This window comes from Orussus abietinus, unplaced genomic scaffold (assembly GCF_000612105.2).
Source record: "Orussus abietinus isolate OABI.00-Male unplaced genomic scaffold, Oabi_2.0 scaffold113, whole genome shotgun sequence".
Classification (NCBI taxonomy): domain Eukaryota; kingdom Metazoa; phylum Arthropoda; class Insecta; order Hymenoptera; family Orussidae; genus Orussus; species Orussus abietinus.
The window spans coordinates 254,596-270,474 of NW_019394853.1; the positions used below are offsets into that span (position 1 = coordinate 254,596).

Here is a 15,879-nt window from a genome sequence, read left to right on the forward strand (position 1 = left end):
CATTTTCTTACCTGATGTACCGTCTGAAGTCAACTCTGGTCGCTACCCTCCTTGGCGGCCATTTTGAATATTTGAATTGATCGCAAAATGGCGCCTTAACGGCTTTCTTATTTACAGACTTACACGGATGAGGATCATGGAATAGCGCAATCACGGGCGCATCTTTATCACTCCCTGGAGAACTTTCTGAATGAGTGCTTCGAAACCCGATCATGATCGTGGCAGAGGCACGATTAATCTGCAACTCGTGATCAAGGAACTTACGGAGACCTTCTGTAAATAATGTACTACCTGTACATACCTTATGTACGATATGTAATATGAATGTCGTGTAAATAATAGTCCAGGGGATGAGTTTGGACCACATCGGCTGAAGAAGTGGCCTAGAGCGATACTGCTCAATACAGCAGTTTTTGTTCGAGAGACCTGTGAGATTCAGAGTTTGTACGATGAACTTTTTATATTCAGAGGAGTCTAAGAGTGACCCAACACCTCTGAGCCTGTTGCTCCGATAGGGTAGCGTAAGCTTAGTTCGTACTTATTTTCAGGCCGACAACCTATAGTTTACAGGTTTTCCTTTCAACTATATTGTAAGATGGTTTAAAAACAAAAGCAGATACGTTACTAACGATCTCATGTGACTTTGCACGGTATAAATGAATTTCTTAAAGGTTCGTTACTTTTACGCAGTATAAATGCCATGTTCTTGCAAGAGAAAGGAAATGAGTGAATATTATGTAGCGCCTTGTTGCCGAAACGTGTTAAAATTTAATTGTGTCGCAATGTTCCTTGTTTTACTTGTGTTCTCATAACCACAACAGCATATCTTCGGCTCGCTAGAGTCAAGACACAAGCATTTTGTAATATAGTTACATCGAAATGCACAGTATTGAATGCAAATGTAAATAAGGGATTATCTAATTACTTGCTACTAAACTTTTGTAATCAAAGGACCACTGCGACATTTTTTAGGGTGGATTTAAATGAATTTACTAACGACAAGTGTTAACTCTTAACTTGGATATTCTGTAAATACAAGATTACTTGATCAAAATACAATTAAACTAGATAATTATTGTTAAAAGCAAAATTATCACAAACTCCTTACATAGTATTACAAATATGCTTGTATACTCTTTACTCATTATTTGTTGAATGTAATATAAATAAAGTTCTATGTTTTATTAATACATGGTAGTTTCCCACAACTCAAATATTTTCAAACTTAGAAGCTTAAAGCAATCCATGCATACAATCCTTATTTATCCATTTCCACTTGGTTTGGTTTTATTCAATGAATAATAAAGTGTATAAAAGATCTGTACATTCAACAAGATATATTGCAGGTTACGAGTTCTCCGTTTCTTTGTACCTGAAAAGCACAAAACCATATAAACCCTGTTACATCTAGCGATCCTTATCCGACTTACTTGCATTTCGTACACGTGTAAAATACTGTCTGGCCTTCATCGGCGGATCGCAGTTGCAGAGTAGCATAGGACATCTGGTCGTTCTGACATTGTGGACACCTACGTTCTACAATTGGACCATCTACATCTTCCTCGTCGTCATCATCTTTCTTCGACGAAGCATACGCATCCTTAGCATTGAAGTAAAGAGTGTAAGACATGGCCATATCTCCGAAAACTACAAGCGATGAAATATTATATTAGCCTCTCAGAATTTTACGTCCTCTTCGACAACAAACAAAATTAATATACATTAAAAATGACTAGGTTAGGTACCGCATACCTTCCGGTCCCCATTTCCTTTTACACGCATAACACGTCACTCCTCCAACATCGCCCAAAAGCGGAAGAATCGCTCCACAATCAGGGCAAAATCCCGGAGAAGTATTAAAAGAAGTATTAACATCCATTTTTCTTCCTATTCTAACCTATTTTATGGATTAACGCCGCTCACGGAAAAGAGCCGCCGCCATCTTAATTGATAATATGGCGCGGATTTCAAACGCGAGTCACGTGGTCGCGGGACATTCAAGTTCGAACAGCGTGGGCGATGAAAACTGTTCGTCTCCCTCATTTACTTCATTTCAAATTCACAACCATAGGCGCGCTTACAGAATACATAAGTTTCTCGACCCCGCAGGCAGCTCGATCAGTAATACTAAGTATTCCAAGTACATTTATATGCAGTCTAACTCAATCTATTCTAATTCAATGACGCTGTGCAGGTGGTTGAACGTAACCCTGGAAAGTACCATAACCGCGTTATCAAAATTTCTACAATTTAAATGTATAATTATAGAGTCTGTTATTAATAAATCCCTCGTAATGCGAGCAGTTGCCGAGAGATGGCGGATCGCCGGAAATGGAATAAAATTACATACTCCGAAGTCATAATATAAGCGTAATACCTGGTAATACCGTGCGAGGTCATACAGTCAGCTAAGTGAAGCTCTGATACCAATATCGCGTTTTTTTATTTCCGCAGTTTGTGTTTTCACTTTTATCTCAAGATTTAGAAAAGTTTAGGAGGTTAGATTAAACGATTAATTGTGGGGAAATTCAGGAAAAGTAACGCACAAATAACTCTAGGAAGAATACCATGATTTGTCATTTTTTTCATTGCTAACCGTATAAGGTGAGAAATAATCAAGGTTTTAATATGATAAACTGATATCTTTAGGGTTGGAGATGCCAAAGACTTTGCCAGAGACGTTTTTACGCAGTTTGTTCATTGGCTTCCTCATGAGCGCCATTTTGATGCAACCAAGTGGCGGGTAAATAATTCAAATTTGAATTCTTTTTCTATCCATACACTTGTATGCATGTTTTACATAATTATATCGATTGTTTCTACATTTTACTAACTTGATTTTATTATGCAGGAGTGGCCGGACTCTGTTTGATTTTACTCAGACAGAGAACGTCAAGAATTGGATGGAACAATCCGACACGGTCAGGACTGTGGGGAAATCGAAAGCAGTTTTGGCTTTGCAGACCACCCAAATGTTTCGAAGGGCCATCTTCTTCACTCTGCTAAATCCACAGCCCAATGGGGCTGGTTTTGCAGGAATGATAACAGCGACGAGTTTGGATCTGTCTAATTACCAGAAGTTCGATATCAGATGCCGAGGTCAGGGCAGCAATAGTCATTACAAAGTCCTGCTTCGACAGTGGGGAATGGATCCCACTTTGGACGTGACTTATGAACAATTGTTCACGGTGAGTTTAAGAGAAGTACTAAGTTCCTTAACCTAATGCATCCACGAGAATTTCTAAAGAAATATTGTTTACCTTGATTAAAATCGATGGAAATTCCCATACATTTTTACACACCTCATAACTGATGTTCCGCATGACGATGCAATTGTATTGCAATTCATCGTGGCATAAAAACAACCGATGCTTGAGTATGTAAATTTACATGGTCGATTTTTATCAGTGTAATAATGATATATAAAATATTAATTGGAATTTCATTCAAGGCGCCGATGTCGAGCGAGGAATTCTCCAACGTGGTTTTACCTTTTGCGGAATTTAAACCTTTCTACCGAGGTAGAGAAGTCCCTGATGCAGAACCTTTGGACACCTCGAATATAACATCATTTGGGTTACAAATTTATGGAGGAGTCTACTCGCCGATCAAGCAAAGCGGAGTCTCAGCTTTAGAAATAGAAACCATCAGTGTAACATAAATTTGCAACAGGTCTCATAATTGTGATATTAACAATCCATGCTACAATTACACCTTTGCAAGTTAATGTTCTGTCGGTAGCGATAAGGAAAGATAATATTTACTGAAGGTTTTACGAGGGAAATTCAATTCTCTGTTTACCGACGAGGTATTTGCATCGATCCGCCGACCCATTCACGGTCATGCCATCTAATGAAACTCTAAAGTACTGATTCGTCGATGCATGTACCTTCGATAAATAAGTAACTTTGTTCTAAAGGTAATTCGCGAGTAAATTCATCGAACATTCGCCGGGATTTCATGACGATAGATGGCCAGTTAAAAGCGAACCGCCGGCTGCAGTAAATTTAATATCCGCGATAGTACCGAAGAAGAATCAGCTCCGCGATTCCCCGTGCAGTCATTTCCATAAGTGATTAAATTATGTTAATTGTTTAAATGTCAGTATCGTTGGGACTTCCGGTATGCGTTTCTAGTTCTTTCCGTTTTCTCTCCCTGCAGTCCGTATACGACCTCCTCGAGGATTAGCGCGATATTTTTAATGGCAAAATGCGATTTAAAACATGGGAGAAACTCGACGTAACACTTTGAGAGAAGCCAGTGTGCCGAATATAACAAATGTGCAACACCGAGTTATGCGAATTGTGCATCCACCCGGAAGTCTCGGTCGACTTTCTCATTCGGATTCAAATTTGACTAACAATGAGTCGACGAATGCGTCTCGTCAAACGTAAGGAGCATTAAAAATACTAATTCCTGCTAAAGGTAGTCATTAAGTAATGGAAACGTTATATGCATGTTGCACACAAATGCATTCGGTCATTTTTATAATCCGCACTTATTGTAATGCTTAGACATTTAATTATTATTGCCCGCGTGTTACGAGTGCAGAAAGTGCGAAAAATTCCTAATCAATAAACTGATCAATAGATTGAGGAAAAATACAAAAGGTGTCCCATATAACGTCGTTTTATAAATGGAACTGATGCACGGTAAAAGACCGGAAGTCTAATAAAAGGCATTCAAGCAAACGCCATTCCGTCGTTACGCATTAAGAAACTTCATAAGAATCTGTACATAAGTTGCGAGAAAATTTACGTAAAATGTCTGAAATGTTTAAAAGAATCTTTCTCTCGCGGACATTCTTCCACAGAAATTGATCAAACGGTTCCCACGAGGTCGAACCGAACTGGCAATAAGTAAAGAGAGTCATGGGTTTTACTGCCACCTTGGTTATTACTTTAAGGAAACGACATCTCGTGAAAAGTACAATGAAACGCAACGACGGCCATAAAAGGGATCTGACTAGAGATGATAAAAATTTCCTTGCGATAAGACCAGCTCGACGGGACTTATACATAAAATGAAGATGGCTATTCCTATTTAACGACAGGAAAACACGCGAGCTCGGAGACAAACTCGTAGATGTAACTGGTACGGCTACCGAAAATCGTTGACATACGTTCCTTATACATATCTAACAGAAAGAGACCTATGATCGATTTCTAGAAATAGTTCAGCCAGTTCTGATATAACTTCGCGAAAGAATGGTCGCCTCAGCCTCCCGGTGAGAGTTGTTTATGTAAAACCACAACTAAAACTAATTAAAAAAACCCCTAAAAAAAATCTGTATCTACGAGATACTGTATAAATAATCCTGCGACGTCCTGGTAAATGCGCTACGTGAATACCCGTGTCGATTTTTATAATAGTGACATTATAGTTTAAGTAAAGACATCTAACAATGATTTTGAAAGGTCGAAGATAGAGATATATAATTCATTGTACATGGTATTGTTATTTAAACGTGGTCTACGAGAGATGTTCGCCTTCGCGTTTACACCTAGTTTCTATGTATAAATTTGTACATAATCGCGAAACAAAGGTCGCTTAGTTGTTTCCAAGTAAACCGTTAAGTAACGATTACGTATTGAGGTATTTCGCATCGACTTAATGCAAAGCTCTACCCGATATCAATGAAATGCAAACTCGGAGCGACTCATTGATCGGTAAAAGACGGATTACCGAGAAACTGAAATACATGTTCGGATCTCGCATAATTGAGGAACGTGACATTAATACTTCCGCATCGATTCCGCACAACTTGGGAGTGGGTTTATTGCCAGTACCTCCTCATCTGAATGAAATCCATATAATTTGTTAGTTCACGTATTCGTCAAATGAATTAAATCACGTATTTGTGCCCATAATTATGAAAGTGGTCTAAGTCAAAATTAAAAAAAAAAAATGAGTTTATCAGTTATTTCACGGCATATTATTTCAAACGAAATTAATTCAATGTAATTTCGAAACAAAAAATATATGACTTAGACCACTTTCATAATTATGGGCACATTTATCGCGACCACCTCCTAACATAATCGCAATTAATATAAACAATTAATTCCAAGGAGTTCCTTCGTTGCATCGTAAAAACGTAGAAATGTTGCGTTTCGACCCTGTCATGAAATTAAGATGAAGTGAAACACGTCGAGTAACTTGCTCGACGACGATAAAGAAGATTTTTCTAAATGCCTACGTTGCCGACGTTCGTTTTTATATTCACAGCTGTGTCGAATTATATTCGACATTGTACAAAATGGCATATTCCACCTGTCGTTTTCGTACAATAAATATAAAGAAATCGAAGTAAAACTCCAGAAATCCTCTGGATTCATGCCTTCTGGGGCCCTAATTGACTGCGGAGGGACCCCCTGCGCCATCTGTGATTTCCAGGTCAATTAAATTTTCACTCCGAGACCTCGTATTCCCATCGTTTTAGCAAAGAAGCGCATACAACACTTTTTTTGCCTTTATCCCGTTCAAATGCGAGTTCATAGATTACCAGAGTGTTCTAAATTCTCGTAAAATTGTTCTGACCCTTTCGTTTCTCATATCAGAGCCTTCGATAATTGTATATTGATCGAAATATGAGAGCTCGACGGCATTTTGGTTCTGCTCTGGAATGAGTTAAAAAATTTGTTTGAAAAATCCAAATTTTCAATGTGTCAGGACAATTCTTAGATGATCAGGAGTGATGTGTCAAAGTTTCGGACAGTTTGGTCCAATACCCTTAAAAAAAAGTGTTGTATTCGAATCGACTGATTTGAAGGGGGTTTCACTTCACCTTAATCTCTTGCCGTAGTTTGCCATGTAGTATTTAGCCTCGCTGTACATATTCTCTAGTAGAAACATGATCATGTGTATTTTTAAGACTCATTAAGAAGACCGACTTCGAATCGTAGGACCGTGCAAACGTTGTTCGACTTCACGCGCTCCGACGAGGTGGACAACTGGGTAGAGAGTTCGGACACCACGAGACCTGCCGGGATGTCAAAGGCAGTCCTCGTTATGCAAAAGACGGAAGTTTACCAAAGAGCCGTGCTCTTCACCCTCTTCAACCCCCAGCCAAACGGGTCTGGGTTTGCTGCGATTCGTTGCGACGGGAGCTTCAATCTTTCCTCCGTGCGCTGCATAATAATGAAGTGCCGAGGCCAAGGTGCGAACCTGAAATACAAAATGCTTCTTAGACACAAAGGACTAGGAAAGGAGTCGCCAATATACGGACAAGTTTTCACGGTAAGAAGTTCCGAAGGGATGAAAAATGCCCAGTCTTGTACCGTGCATTGTTGAAAAAATGTTCGACAAAAACAAGTACATACACCTTTGGTACACAAACTGCGGTGCAATTACAATTTTTAAGGTGAAGTGAAACACGTCGAGGAACTTGATCAACGTCGATAGAGAAGATTTTTCTAAATGCCTACGTTGCCGACGTTGGTTTTCATATTGACAGCTGGGTCGAATTATATTGGGTATTGTCCCAAATGGCATACTCCACCTGTCGCTTTCGTACAATAATTATAAAGAAATCGAAGTAAAACTCCAGAAATCCTCTGGATTCGTGCTTTCTGGAGCCCTAACTGACTGCAGAGGGACCCCTGCGCCATCTGTGATTTCCAGGTCAATTAAATTTTCACTCCGAGACCTCGTATTACCATCGTTTTAGCATAGAAGCGCAAACAACACTTTTTTTGCCTTTATCCCGTTCAAATGCGAGTTTATCGACCACCAGAGTGTTTTAAATTGTCGTAAAATTGTCCTGACCCTTTCGATTCTCATATCAGAGCCTTCGATAATTGTATATTGTTCGAAATATCAGAGCTCGACGCCATTTTGGTTCTGGTCTGGGCTGAGTTAAAAAATTTCTTCCAAAAATCCAAATTTTGAATGTGCTAGGACAATTCTTAGATGATCAGGAGTGATGTGTCAAAATTTCGAATAGTTTGGTCTAATACCCTTAAAAAAAAGTGTTGTATTCGAATCGACTGATTTGAAGGGGGTTTCACTTAACCTTAATAGCCGCCCAAAATTCTTTAGAAAGAAAAAGTCGTCAATAGAAATTTGCTATATATTTCAAAATCGTTTTATAATTTCATAAAGTCTACGAAATTCTTCAGGAAAGTCTATACACTTATATACTAAATGTATAACGTATCTTATATATAATTTTTTTCTTTATACTTCACAGAATTACTACACCGTGATTGATTAAAACTGACAACGAAATGTTATAAAATTAAGATATCATTTTTAACGGGATAGAAACCCTGTTTAGAAGAAATTAAATGTCTAGTTTACATATAAGCGAATTTTTTGAAGCAGTTAACAATTTTAATTTTCCAGGTACCGGAGGACGAATTGGCGACGGTGAAGCTGCCATTGTCGAATTTTAAGCCTTACCACAGAGGTCAGGAATTATCACTGCAATCGCATCCTCTGGACACGTCAATGATCACAAGTATAAGTCTAAAAATTGACAATGGACCGTATCTTCCTGATAATCAGCCTGGAGTATCAGCGTTAGAAATAGATTGGATTAAAGCTACGAAGTGAGAATGCGTAAAGGGCACCCCGTTTCCCGAATTAATATTAACTATTCCGCGAATAGTTAAAAGGAGAACATTTTTCTTGCGTGTTTTATGCGAACGACGCATTTATCATTCATACATCATTAATTGCGTTAAAGAACTGCACCATTGCAAGCGAAACAGTCATTTGTTAACAGCAGAGCATTTTTCTCAAAAATGTATACAGTGAATGCGAACGTTAACGTGGGCCACGTTTAAGAGTATTTAAAGAATAGAACTCCGTTGTGCACCGTAGTGCATTGTTTCAATGGATAATGAATTAATTTCTTTCAAAGGAGATGAAGAGTGCATGAAGAAGCGAACTGTTATTTATTTCATAGACAATTTTGACTGATAATTAAAGGGATCACGCGAGATGGATCCAAAAATATGATGGAATGTTTTTAGTATTCGCGTTGCGACGTCATTTTGAGGTGGCGATGTGTTTTTTATTATTAGAATGAATAATTATCGAAGGGTAATCCGAATCTTGTTAGAGCACCTGAGAGTCACCTGCGCAAGTGATCTGCGCACCTGGCAATATTCCAAGATGGCGCCTGTTGATAACTCTCCGGCAAGCAACATGGGTGGTTTTGAGCTAGTTTGCTCCCTAAAATCAAATGACACGATCCCGGTGCATAAGTACAAATCTACGAATACTGGTCTAACTGTTGTAATTGCCGAAGTTGGCGGCCCAGTGGTCTGCGGCTACTTTTGCCTCGGTAAAGTGTTGTCTAACCTCACTTATTTTCTCTCCACGCTTCAAATACAGATACACAAATTTAACCTGCATTGAAAATATAAGATAAAGTGCATACAAACTATCCAGTCTGTGAACTCTACTAATTTCTTTAATATGTCTTGGTACTTGGCGATTTTATTTCATTTAATATTAATTCAATCGCAGCTACCGAAGCGTTCGACGACGATGGGCTGCCACATACATTGGAGCATCTCATCTTTCTCGGAAGCGAGAAGTACCCCTACAAAGGAATTTTGGACCTCTTGGCAAACAGATGTCTCGCTTCGGGAACCAATGCCTGGACGGACACGGATAATACCGTTTATACGATGACTACTGCTGGCAGCGAAGGATTTCTTTCTCTCATGCCGATATACCTAGAGCACATACTTTATCCAGTGCTTCAGGCAAGATTTATTGCACGCTTGAAAAATCTCAATCGGTTTTCATTTATTTCCGGTCTTTATATATCGTTATTCGATACTGTGTATTATTCACATAGGATTCTGCTTTTTTAACCGAAGTACATCACATTACGGGAGAAGGTGAAGATGCAGGCGTGATTTATTGCGAGATGCAAGGGAAGGAAAACACAGCAGAATGTTTAATTCATGTTGAAATGTTAAGAGCTTTGTATCCAGGACATTGTGGATATAAGTCCGCAACTGGAGGTAATTAACCGATTTGTAAAACAAAGTTAATGAACAAAGTATAAATCTTCCCTTACTGCTATAGGTTTGTTAAAGAACTTGAGAGAAAGTACAACCAATGAGAAAGTAAAGCAATTCCATAAAGAATTCTACCGGCCAGAAAACCTTACTATTGTCATAGTAGGACAAGTTAAACATACCGATGTTTTCAAGGCACTACATCCCTTAGAGGAGAAGATTCTTTCAAAAGTATGTATACCATTAAATATTTAACGTTACAGGTTGTTATCGTTAATTTATATTACTGTATAATTTTTTTAGGGTCCTAGAGGACCATTTAAAAAACCTTGGCAAAGCCCTGTGCCACCCTTCACTGAAAGCGTAGACCTAGTAGTACCTTATCCATGTGACGACGAAGATAATGGCTTTGTGAACGTTGGTTGGCGAGGCCCTTCCGCTGTCACTGAGGTGTACGATCTCATAGGGTGCTCGATTCTCTTGAAGTACCTCACCGACACATCCGTCAGTCCCCTAGAAAAGGAATTTGTTGAAATAAGTGATCCGTTCGCCACCAATGTGACATTTTCACTGGTTGAAAATTCTGTATCGATAATATATTTAATGTTTGAAAGTGTACCAAAAGATAAGATTCCTCTGGTCAAGGATCGACTAATGAAAGTCCTAAAAGCCATCGGCGAAGGTGAAACAATGCTCGATATGAAAAGACTTGACACCGTTATTCATAGACATATTCTCGAAACACTGAGCAACCTGGAAAATGACCCACACAATGCAGTTGCATTTATGTTGATCGGAGATGTGCTGTATGGGAATTCAGAACAAGATGTAAGTCACTATTATGATTAGCTTTTATTGGAAAATCTCTTAATTGTCAACGTACTCTACTTTTCTTTTTTCAATAATAGTTGTCCCAACGATTGAATCAAATTGAAGACCTGGAGAAACTAAGTAAAGAGCCCATGTCGTATTGGATTAATCTTTTGAAAAAATATATGCTTGACGCACCTATAACAGTTATCAAAGGAGTTCCCAGCGTGGAAAAGCATAAGGAATTGACAGAGAAGGAGAAAGATCGCGTTGCAAAACAGATCAAACTTTTAGGAGTGGATGGTCTTCATAAAAAGGATGCTGAGTTCCGAAAGGCAGTAGAGCAAAATGAGGTACGTTGTTTAATCAGATCTGTATTAAACAAATTATTTCCATCCATTATCAATTTGTTCCGTCATTGCATTACTTTCAGACACCGATCCCTGATGGAGTGCTTACATCGGTACCAATTCCCAACACTGATTCGATAAATTTTCATCAAATCAAGAGTTACTCGACAGATTTACCAGAACAACATCCCAGATTTGATGTCAGTAATCTGCCGTTCTACACTTACTTGGATCATGTTAATACAAACTTTGTTTACGTAAGTTTTTTCCTAACCTAAGAGGTTTCCTTATGAAGGATTTGGATCGATGAACACAATATGGTACGTTATTTAATAGATGTTCATCATCATGGATACGTCTTCAATCCCGAGAGAATACAGGGCTTATATTCCCTTGCTCTTAGAAGCTATTATGGAGTGTCCAGTGAAAAGAGACGGGAAACTCATACCGTATGAAAGTGTCGTTTCAGAATTGGAAGCGGACACAGTAGCAACGAGTACAAGAAAAGGCTTCGAAAATACGTCCAGGTTTTCATGTGGAGCATACAGTCATACTGCTAATTTTATGCTTCAAGTAATGAATAACTGAATATATTATAAATTATACACGAATTAAGGATAAGACATAATCTTCCTTATCCTCCGCAGTTAGAGCCAGCTAAATATAACAAGGGAATCCAATGGGTTAAGGAACTCCTATATGAGACTGAACTTACAGTGGAACGATTGAAAATCATTGCTGCAAAAATCGCTAACGAAGTGCCTCAAGTTAAAAGAAGAGGGAGTAAAATTGTTGTTGATCTGATGAAAGGATTACTCTATAATAAAGGTAAATCTATAATTCCAATTGGAATATGTCTAATAGTGTCAAGCATTAAATAACGAACACCTATTACGCCTTTTAGATAGTAATCATTATGCTACGAACTTATTACACCAGCAAAAGTTCCTTAACAAAGTAATGGAACGGCTAGGCAACGAGTCCACGCAGAAGGAAGTCATCGCAGAAATAGAGACAGTTAGGAAAATCTTAACTACTCCGAAAAATATGGTTTTATATTTGGCAATGAACGTTGACAAACAAGCCATGCAAGTCCCCGATCTCAACCTGCAATGGAACACTCTTTTTAGTAACTTCAAAAATGTGGAGAAGGGCAAGTAAGTATCCGTTTCAGTGATTTCACGTTCTTAACGAAAGCCTATAATTACAAACAAGTTAAATTTTTTATGAAGGCTTAACACAACACCTGATTGGAAGTTGATGAATACGCCAGAGGAGGTGCCAGCAAAAAGTTGCGTAACTGGTCTAGGATGTGTAGACTCTGCTTTCTTTTGTCAATGTACCGAAGGAATTAAAGACTTTGAGAGTCCAGATTTGGCTCCTCTACTTGTTGGATTACAATATCTCACTCAGTTAGAGGTAAAAATTTTATCATTAAATGGAATCTATTGATAAATTATTAAGCGTATATGTACATACGATTTTAGAGGTTACATTATTAACGTCAACTTGATTTTTTAGAGTGCCATGTGGCGACAAATAAGAGGGAAAGGTCTCGTATACAGTTATGATGTTTTCACTAGACCCAACGAAGGGCTTTCGTACTTAAGTTTCTACAGAGCAACAAATGTCGTTGGTGCATACAAAGAAGCCAAGTCAATTATTGTACGTACGATGAAAAGACGATTGTTACCCTACAAATTAGTGCTAGTCACTCTTATTAAATTATAATAAATTCAATCTGATTTTAGGAAAGTCATATTTCTAAGAATAAATGGGAGCGTCTTCTCTTTGAATCAGCCAAGTCATCTCTGATCTTTGAGATCATCTACCGAGAGAAAACCATAGGGGATTTGGTTACTCAGTCGTTACTGTCGTACTTCAAAAATGTGCCCCACGATTACAATCGTCAACTAGTTCAACGCATATCTGGTGTAACGATAGATGACATTGCTCGAGTTACCAAAAAGTATTTGCAAGATCTCCTCGATCCAAAACTGTGCAAGACCACTATCGTTTGTCACCCTTCGAAAGCACCCGAAGTCGCCAAGGGCTTTAAAGAGTACGAATTCTAATCGTTATATATTTTTTATTTCACTTACAAAGAAGTAACACTTCGTTTATTTATGTTTTAGCCTCAATCACGACCTAACGGTGTACCATAACCTCGAAGAAAGCTTCCTTAACGAGTCATAAGTGACACGGTCCACGTAGCGATTCATTTATGCAAAAGGAACAGCTAATCGAAAGGAACCGCTATACAATTTTAATGCATTTCAATTCATGTAAGCTATGAAGTACCGTCTGCCAACTGAACCGTTATTATTTAATTATGCCGCCCACGTTGTACTTTCTGTACTGATTCACATCAAAGATAGACGACGCCACATACTAAGGACAAAAAGATTTGTACATATTCGATGAAGTATTACCGAAATCAAGAAATGAAATCTCAAAGTTCTGCTTACTAATAGCCAGTGCCGTTAAGTGACCACGAAGAAAATGTTAAAACTTGACGATAACGTTTCTAACTTAAGCAGATGATTTGTACCGTTAATGTTTTTTCACCATTTTGATATCTTTCAAACATATTTCATAAGTGCACTCTCAAGTAACGATTACTAATTCCGCATAAGTCTCCACTAAGAAAATTCTCTTCGGTGATAAATCTAGGAGTTTAAAAATGTTTAGTTAAATTAGGTCAAATACTGCGTAGGGAATTTTGAATTTTTTTAATTTCCTTCCATACAATTGTTAGGACATTTAGGAACATTTGTAATGTCCTTTTCGATTTAACGATACGTTGAACATTATTGTATCGATACACTAATGTTCCCCCGAAACACCTGTTATTCAACAATATAACATGAACTTATGATAATGTCTGAATTTATTAATTCATTGTCAGTGAATAATCGAGACACCGCCTATATATTAACGTAGAGAATTTCATTCGTAAATCTTACGAAGAAGACAGACGTCAACTCGAAAAACAAAAACGTACTATAATCGCGAACTTCTTGGTCGACCAAAAATAGTGCTAAATGTTGTAACCCGTTTTGAAAGCATCTAGAAAATTTCCAGTGAAGAATACTTTTAGAGATATTATATTAATTCCTCTTTTTATTATTCATTAGCAATTTGCGAGTTGTAGATACGAGGCTCTGCAGATCATTCGACATCTAACTCATTAATTTTCTGTCGATATATTTATGGCGAATCAATTTGGTGACACGCTACAGACGTATAATTCAGAACTGATGAAATGTCCGTAAGATTTTTATTATCTACCCTTAAAGTGTTATNAAAACGATGGTAATACGAGGTCTCGGAGTGAAAATTTAATTGACCTGGAAATACACAGATGGCGCAGGGGGTCCCTCCGCAGTCAATTAGGCCTCCAGAAAGCATGAATCCAGAGGATTTCTGGAGTTTTACTTCGATTTCTTGATATTTATTCTACGAAAACGACAGGTGTAGTATGCCATTTGGCACAATATTCAATTTAATTCGACAGAGCTGTTAATATAAAAACCAACGTTGGCAACGTAGGCATTTAGAAGAATCTTATTTATCGACGTTGATCAAGTTCCTCGACGTGTTTCACTTCACCTTAATGACTCTTAATAATGAATGAGAATTTAATGACTAATAATGGTTTATGAGCTAGTAAGGCCAATCTCGCGTTTTATCCCGAAGGTATAGAGGAACTTAAGGTCACTAGGATGAATATCCAGGCGCAAATCGACGCCGAGGAGGAAGAAAAGAACAGCCTGCAGAAGGAGGCCGAGAGAATGTCCCGCAAAATCGAGCAACTTAAGGAAAGCCTAGCCAGAAAAGGAACGGCGAGGATCGAGTACGACCGCATCATCCAAGAGACTGAGTCTGCATACACCAAGGTCCATCTTTTAAATAAATACTCATCAGTGTCAACAATAGTCCTAAGCAAATCCGACCCACTCCGAAAGTCAATAATCACAGGAATTCCCGTAGAAAGTAAAACCTCGTAAGTGTGACGACTTATCGACCCTCTACGCATTTCTTAATGTAGATCCTGGAAAGCTCTCAGCTTTTACTCAACATGGTAAAAAGAGAAGCGATATGTCTAGACGGCACTTTGCATGGAGGAGAGCGCAACGAGAGGATATAAAATGCAAATCAAAATTATATCCTAAAGACGAAGATGAATCTCGCTGTCAGATACGCTAATACATGTATGTTAATATATATACAACCTCGGCAGTTGTGTCCAATGTAAAACAGTGGATAGATAAACATTTGTACATCTGACTGACTTAATAGACTTAAAGGTAAGGTTTTAGAAATAAAGGGTCTTGAAAATATTTCACTTTTCACAAAAATATATATATCAAAAAAGAAGGAAATTTTTTTTATCCTTAGAATGTGGCGTCGTCCGCCTCTGATATGTATATATATATATATATACATTGATCTCCACAGAACACAAAATTAAATAATGACTCCCTAGTACCATTTATTGTAAATGTAACGTTATCAAATGCATCGTGTACTTCCCACTCAGATAAATTCCCTGTGTACAGTATATAATCCTTTAAATTTTGAACAATTAAGCTTAAATAATAAATTTTTTTATCCTGCATACGGCAACAATAAACAATAAAAGGCTCCTATAAGAACACAGGCTAAAATTGCAGCTATGTCATCTAGCATAACACCTAAAGGACCTTTGGTATTTTTATCTATCAAATTTATATATT

The 15,879-nt window shown here is 37.9% G+C and overlaps 6 protein-coding genes across 11 annotated transcripts in view; 5 read left to right on the top strand and 1 right to left on the bottom strand.

Moving 5' to 3' along the window:
- LOC105700093 (venom dipeptidyl peptidase 4) overlaps nucleotides 1-1,190 on the top strand; it is a 236,569-nt gene extending 235,379 nt beyond the window's left edge. The window contains exon 17 of the mRNA XM_023433347.1: nucleotides 118-1,190. Within this exon, the coding sequence (XP_023289115.1) occupies nucleotides 118-216 (99 nt within the window). The 3' untranslated portion in view covers nucleotides 217-1,190. The remainder of the gene's footprint in view (nucleotides 1-117) is intronic.
- Nucleotides 1,006-2,503, bottom strand: LOC105700131 (DNA-directed RNA polymerase I subunit RPA12). The gene is made up of 4 exons (XM_012425749.2): nucleotides 2,378-2,503; nucleotides 1,753-2,210; nucleotides 1,431-1,647; nucleotides 1,006-1,372 (listed from the first exon to the last, which is right to left on the bottom strand). The coding sequence occupies exons 2-4, from the start codon at nucleotides 1,877-1,879 to the stop codon at nucleotides 1,348-1,350; spliced, it is 369 nt and encodes a 122-aa protein (XP_012281172.1). The 5' UTR covers nucleotides 1,880-2,210; nucleotides 2,378-2,503; the 3' UTR covers nucleotides 1,006-1,347.
- On the top strand, nucleotides 2,292-7,007 carry LOC105700100 (uncharacterized protein C9E9.15). Of its 6 annotated transcripts, XM_012425701.1 has the most exons (5): nucleotides 2,396-2,498; nucleotides 2,650-2,743; nucleotides 2,852-3,188; nucleotides 3,452-3,672; nucleotides 6,906-7,007. In XM_012425701.1, exons 2-4 carry the CDS (start codon nucleotides 2,658-2,660, stop codon nucleotides 3,659-3,661), a joined length of 633 nt encoding a protein of 210 aa, XP_012281124.1. In that variant the 5' UTR covers nucleotides 2,396-2,498; nucleotides 2,650-2,657; the 3' UTR covers nucleotides 3,662-3,672; nucleotides 6,906-7,007. The 6 variants fall into 6 exon arrangements, with proteins under 6 accessions (XP_012281141.1, XP_012281150.1, XP_012281158.1 ...); XM_012425718.1 differs by lacking the exons at nucleotides 2,396-2,498; nucleotides 6,906-7,007 and adding an exon at nucleotides 2,292-2,380 and having other exon boundaries at nucleotides 3,452-5,586; XM_012425727.2 differs by lacking the exons at nucleotides 2,396-2,498; nucleotides 6,906-7,007 and adding an exon at nucleotides 2,316-2,395 and having other exon boundaries at nucleotides 3,452-5,586.
- Nucleotides 6,854-8,578, top strand: LOC105698861. Its single transcript, XM_012423471.2, has 3 exons — nucleotides 6,854-6,861; nucleotides 6,906-7,239; nucleotides 8,347-8,578. The coding sequence occupies exons 1-3, from the start codon at nucleotides 6,854-6,856 to the stop codon at nucleotides 8,554-8,556; spliced, it is 552 nt and encodes a 183-aa protein (XP_012278894.1). The 3' UTR covers nucleotides 8,557-8,578.
- Nucleotides 8,579-8,888: 310 nt separating this feature from the next.
- On the top strand, nucleotides 8,889-14,228 carry LOC105700083 (uncharacterized protein C05D11.1-like). Its single transcript, XM_012425670.1, has 14 exons — nucleotides 8,889-9,292; nucleotides 9,478-9,719; nucleotides 9,815-9,983; nucleotides 10,048-10,211; nucleotides 10,284-10,808; nucleotides 10,889-11,143; nucleotides 11,224-11,397; nucleotides 11,477-11,713; nucleotides 11,788-11,968; nucleotides 12,045-12,297; nucleotides 12,373-12,559; nucleotides 12,662-12,805; nucleotides 12,892-13,202; nucleotides 13,276-14,228. Exons 1-14 carry the CDS (start codon nucleotides 9,031-9,033, stop codon nucleotides 13,334-13,336), a joined length of 3,165 nt encoding a protein of 1,054 aa, XP_012281093.1. The 5' UTR covers nucleotides 8,889-9,030; the 3' UTR covers nucleotides 13,337-14,228.
- Nucleotides 14,229-14,708: 480 nt separating this feature from the next.
- Nucleotides 14,709-15,822, top strand: LOC105700136 (Sjoegren syndrome nuclear autoantigen 1 homolog). The gene is made up of 2 exons (XM_023433346.1): nucleotides 14,709-15,039; nucleotides 15,192-15,822. The coding sequence occupies exons 1-2, from the start codon at nucleotides 14,866-14,868 to the stop codon at nucleotides 15,288-15,290; spliced, it is 273 nt and encodes a 90-aa protein (XP_023289114.1). The 5' UTR covers nucleotides 14,709-14,865; the 3' UTR covers nucleotides 15,291-15,822.
- The last annotated feature ends 57 nt before the right edge of the window (nucleotides 15,823-15,879 follow it).

Excerpts from the sequence above, each read along its gene's own strand:
- LOC105700131 (XM_012425749.2), bottom strand. The coding sequence starts at position 1,879 with ATGGATGTTAATACTTCTTTTAATACTTCTCCGGGATTTTGCCCTGAT. Across the intron at positions 1,648-1,752 it reads AAGGAAATGGGGACCGGAAG|TTTTCGGAGATATGGCCATG; the intron begins GTATGCGGTACC and ends CATCGCTTGTAG. Across the intron at positions 1,373-1,430 it reads TACACGTGTACGAAATGCAA|GTACAAAGAAACGGAGAACT; the intron begins GTAAGTCGGATA and ends TGTGCTTTTCAG.
- LOC105700100 (XM_012425718.1), top strand. The coding sequence starts at position 2,658 with ATGCCAAAGACTTTGCCAGAGACGTTTTTACGCAGTTTGTTCATTGGC. Across the intron at positions 2,744-2,851 it reads TTGATGCAACCAAGTGGCGG|GAGTGGCCGGACTCTGTTTG; the intron begins GTAAATAATTCA and ends TTTATTATGCAG. Across the intron at positions 3,189-3,451 it reads CTTATGAACAATTGTTCACG|GCGCCGATGTCGAGCGAGGA; the intron begins GTGAGTTTAAGA and ends ATTTCATTCAAG.
- LOC105698861 (XM_012423471.2), top strand. Across the intron at positions 7,240-8,346 it reads TATACGGACAAGTTTTCACG|GTACCGGAGGACGAATTGGC; the intron begins GTAAGAAGTTCC and ends TTAATTTTCCAG.
- LOC105700083 (XM_012425670.1), top strand. The coding sequence starts at position 9,031 with ATGAATAATTATCGAAGGGTAATCCGAATCTTGTTAGAGCACCTGAGA. Across the intron at positions 11,144-11,223 it reads AGGCAGTAGAGCAAAATGAG|ACACCGATCCCTGATGGAGT; the intron begins GTACGTTGTTTA and ends CATTACTTTCAG. Across the intron at positions 11,398-11,476 it reads TTAATACAAACTTTGTTTAC|ATGTTCATCATCATGGATAC; the intron begins GTAAGTTTTTTC and ends GTTATTTAATAG.
- LOC105700136 (XM_023433346.1), top strand. The coding sequence starts at position 14,866 with ATGAATATCCAGGCGCAAATCGACGCCGAGGAGGAAGAAAAGAACAGC. Across the intron at positions 15,040-15,191 it reads CTGAGTCTGCATACACCAAG|ATCCTGGAAAGCTCTCAGCT; the intron begins GTCCATCTTTTA and ends TTCTTAATGTAG.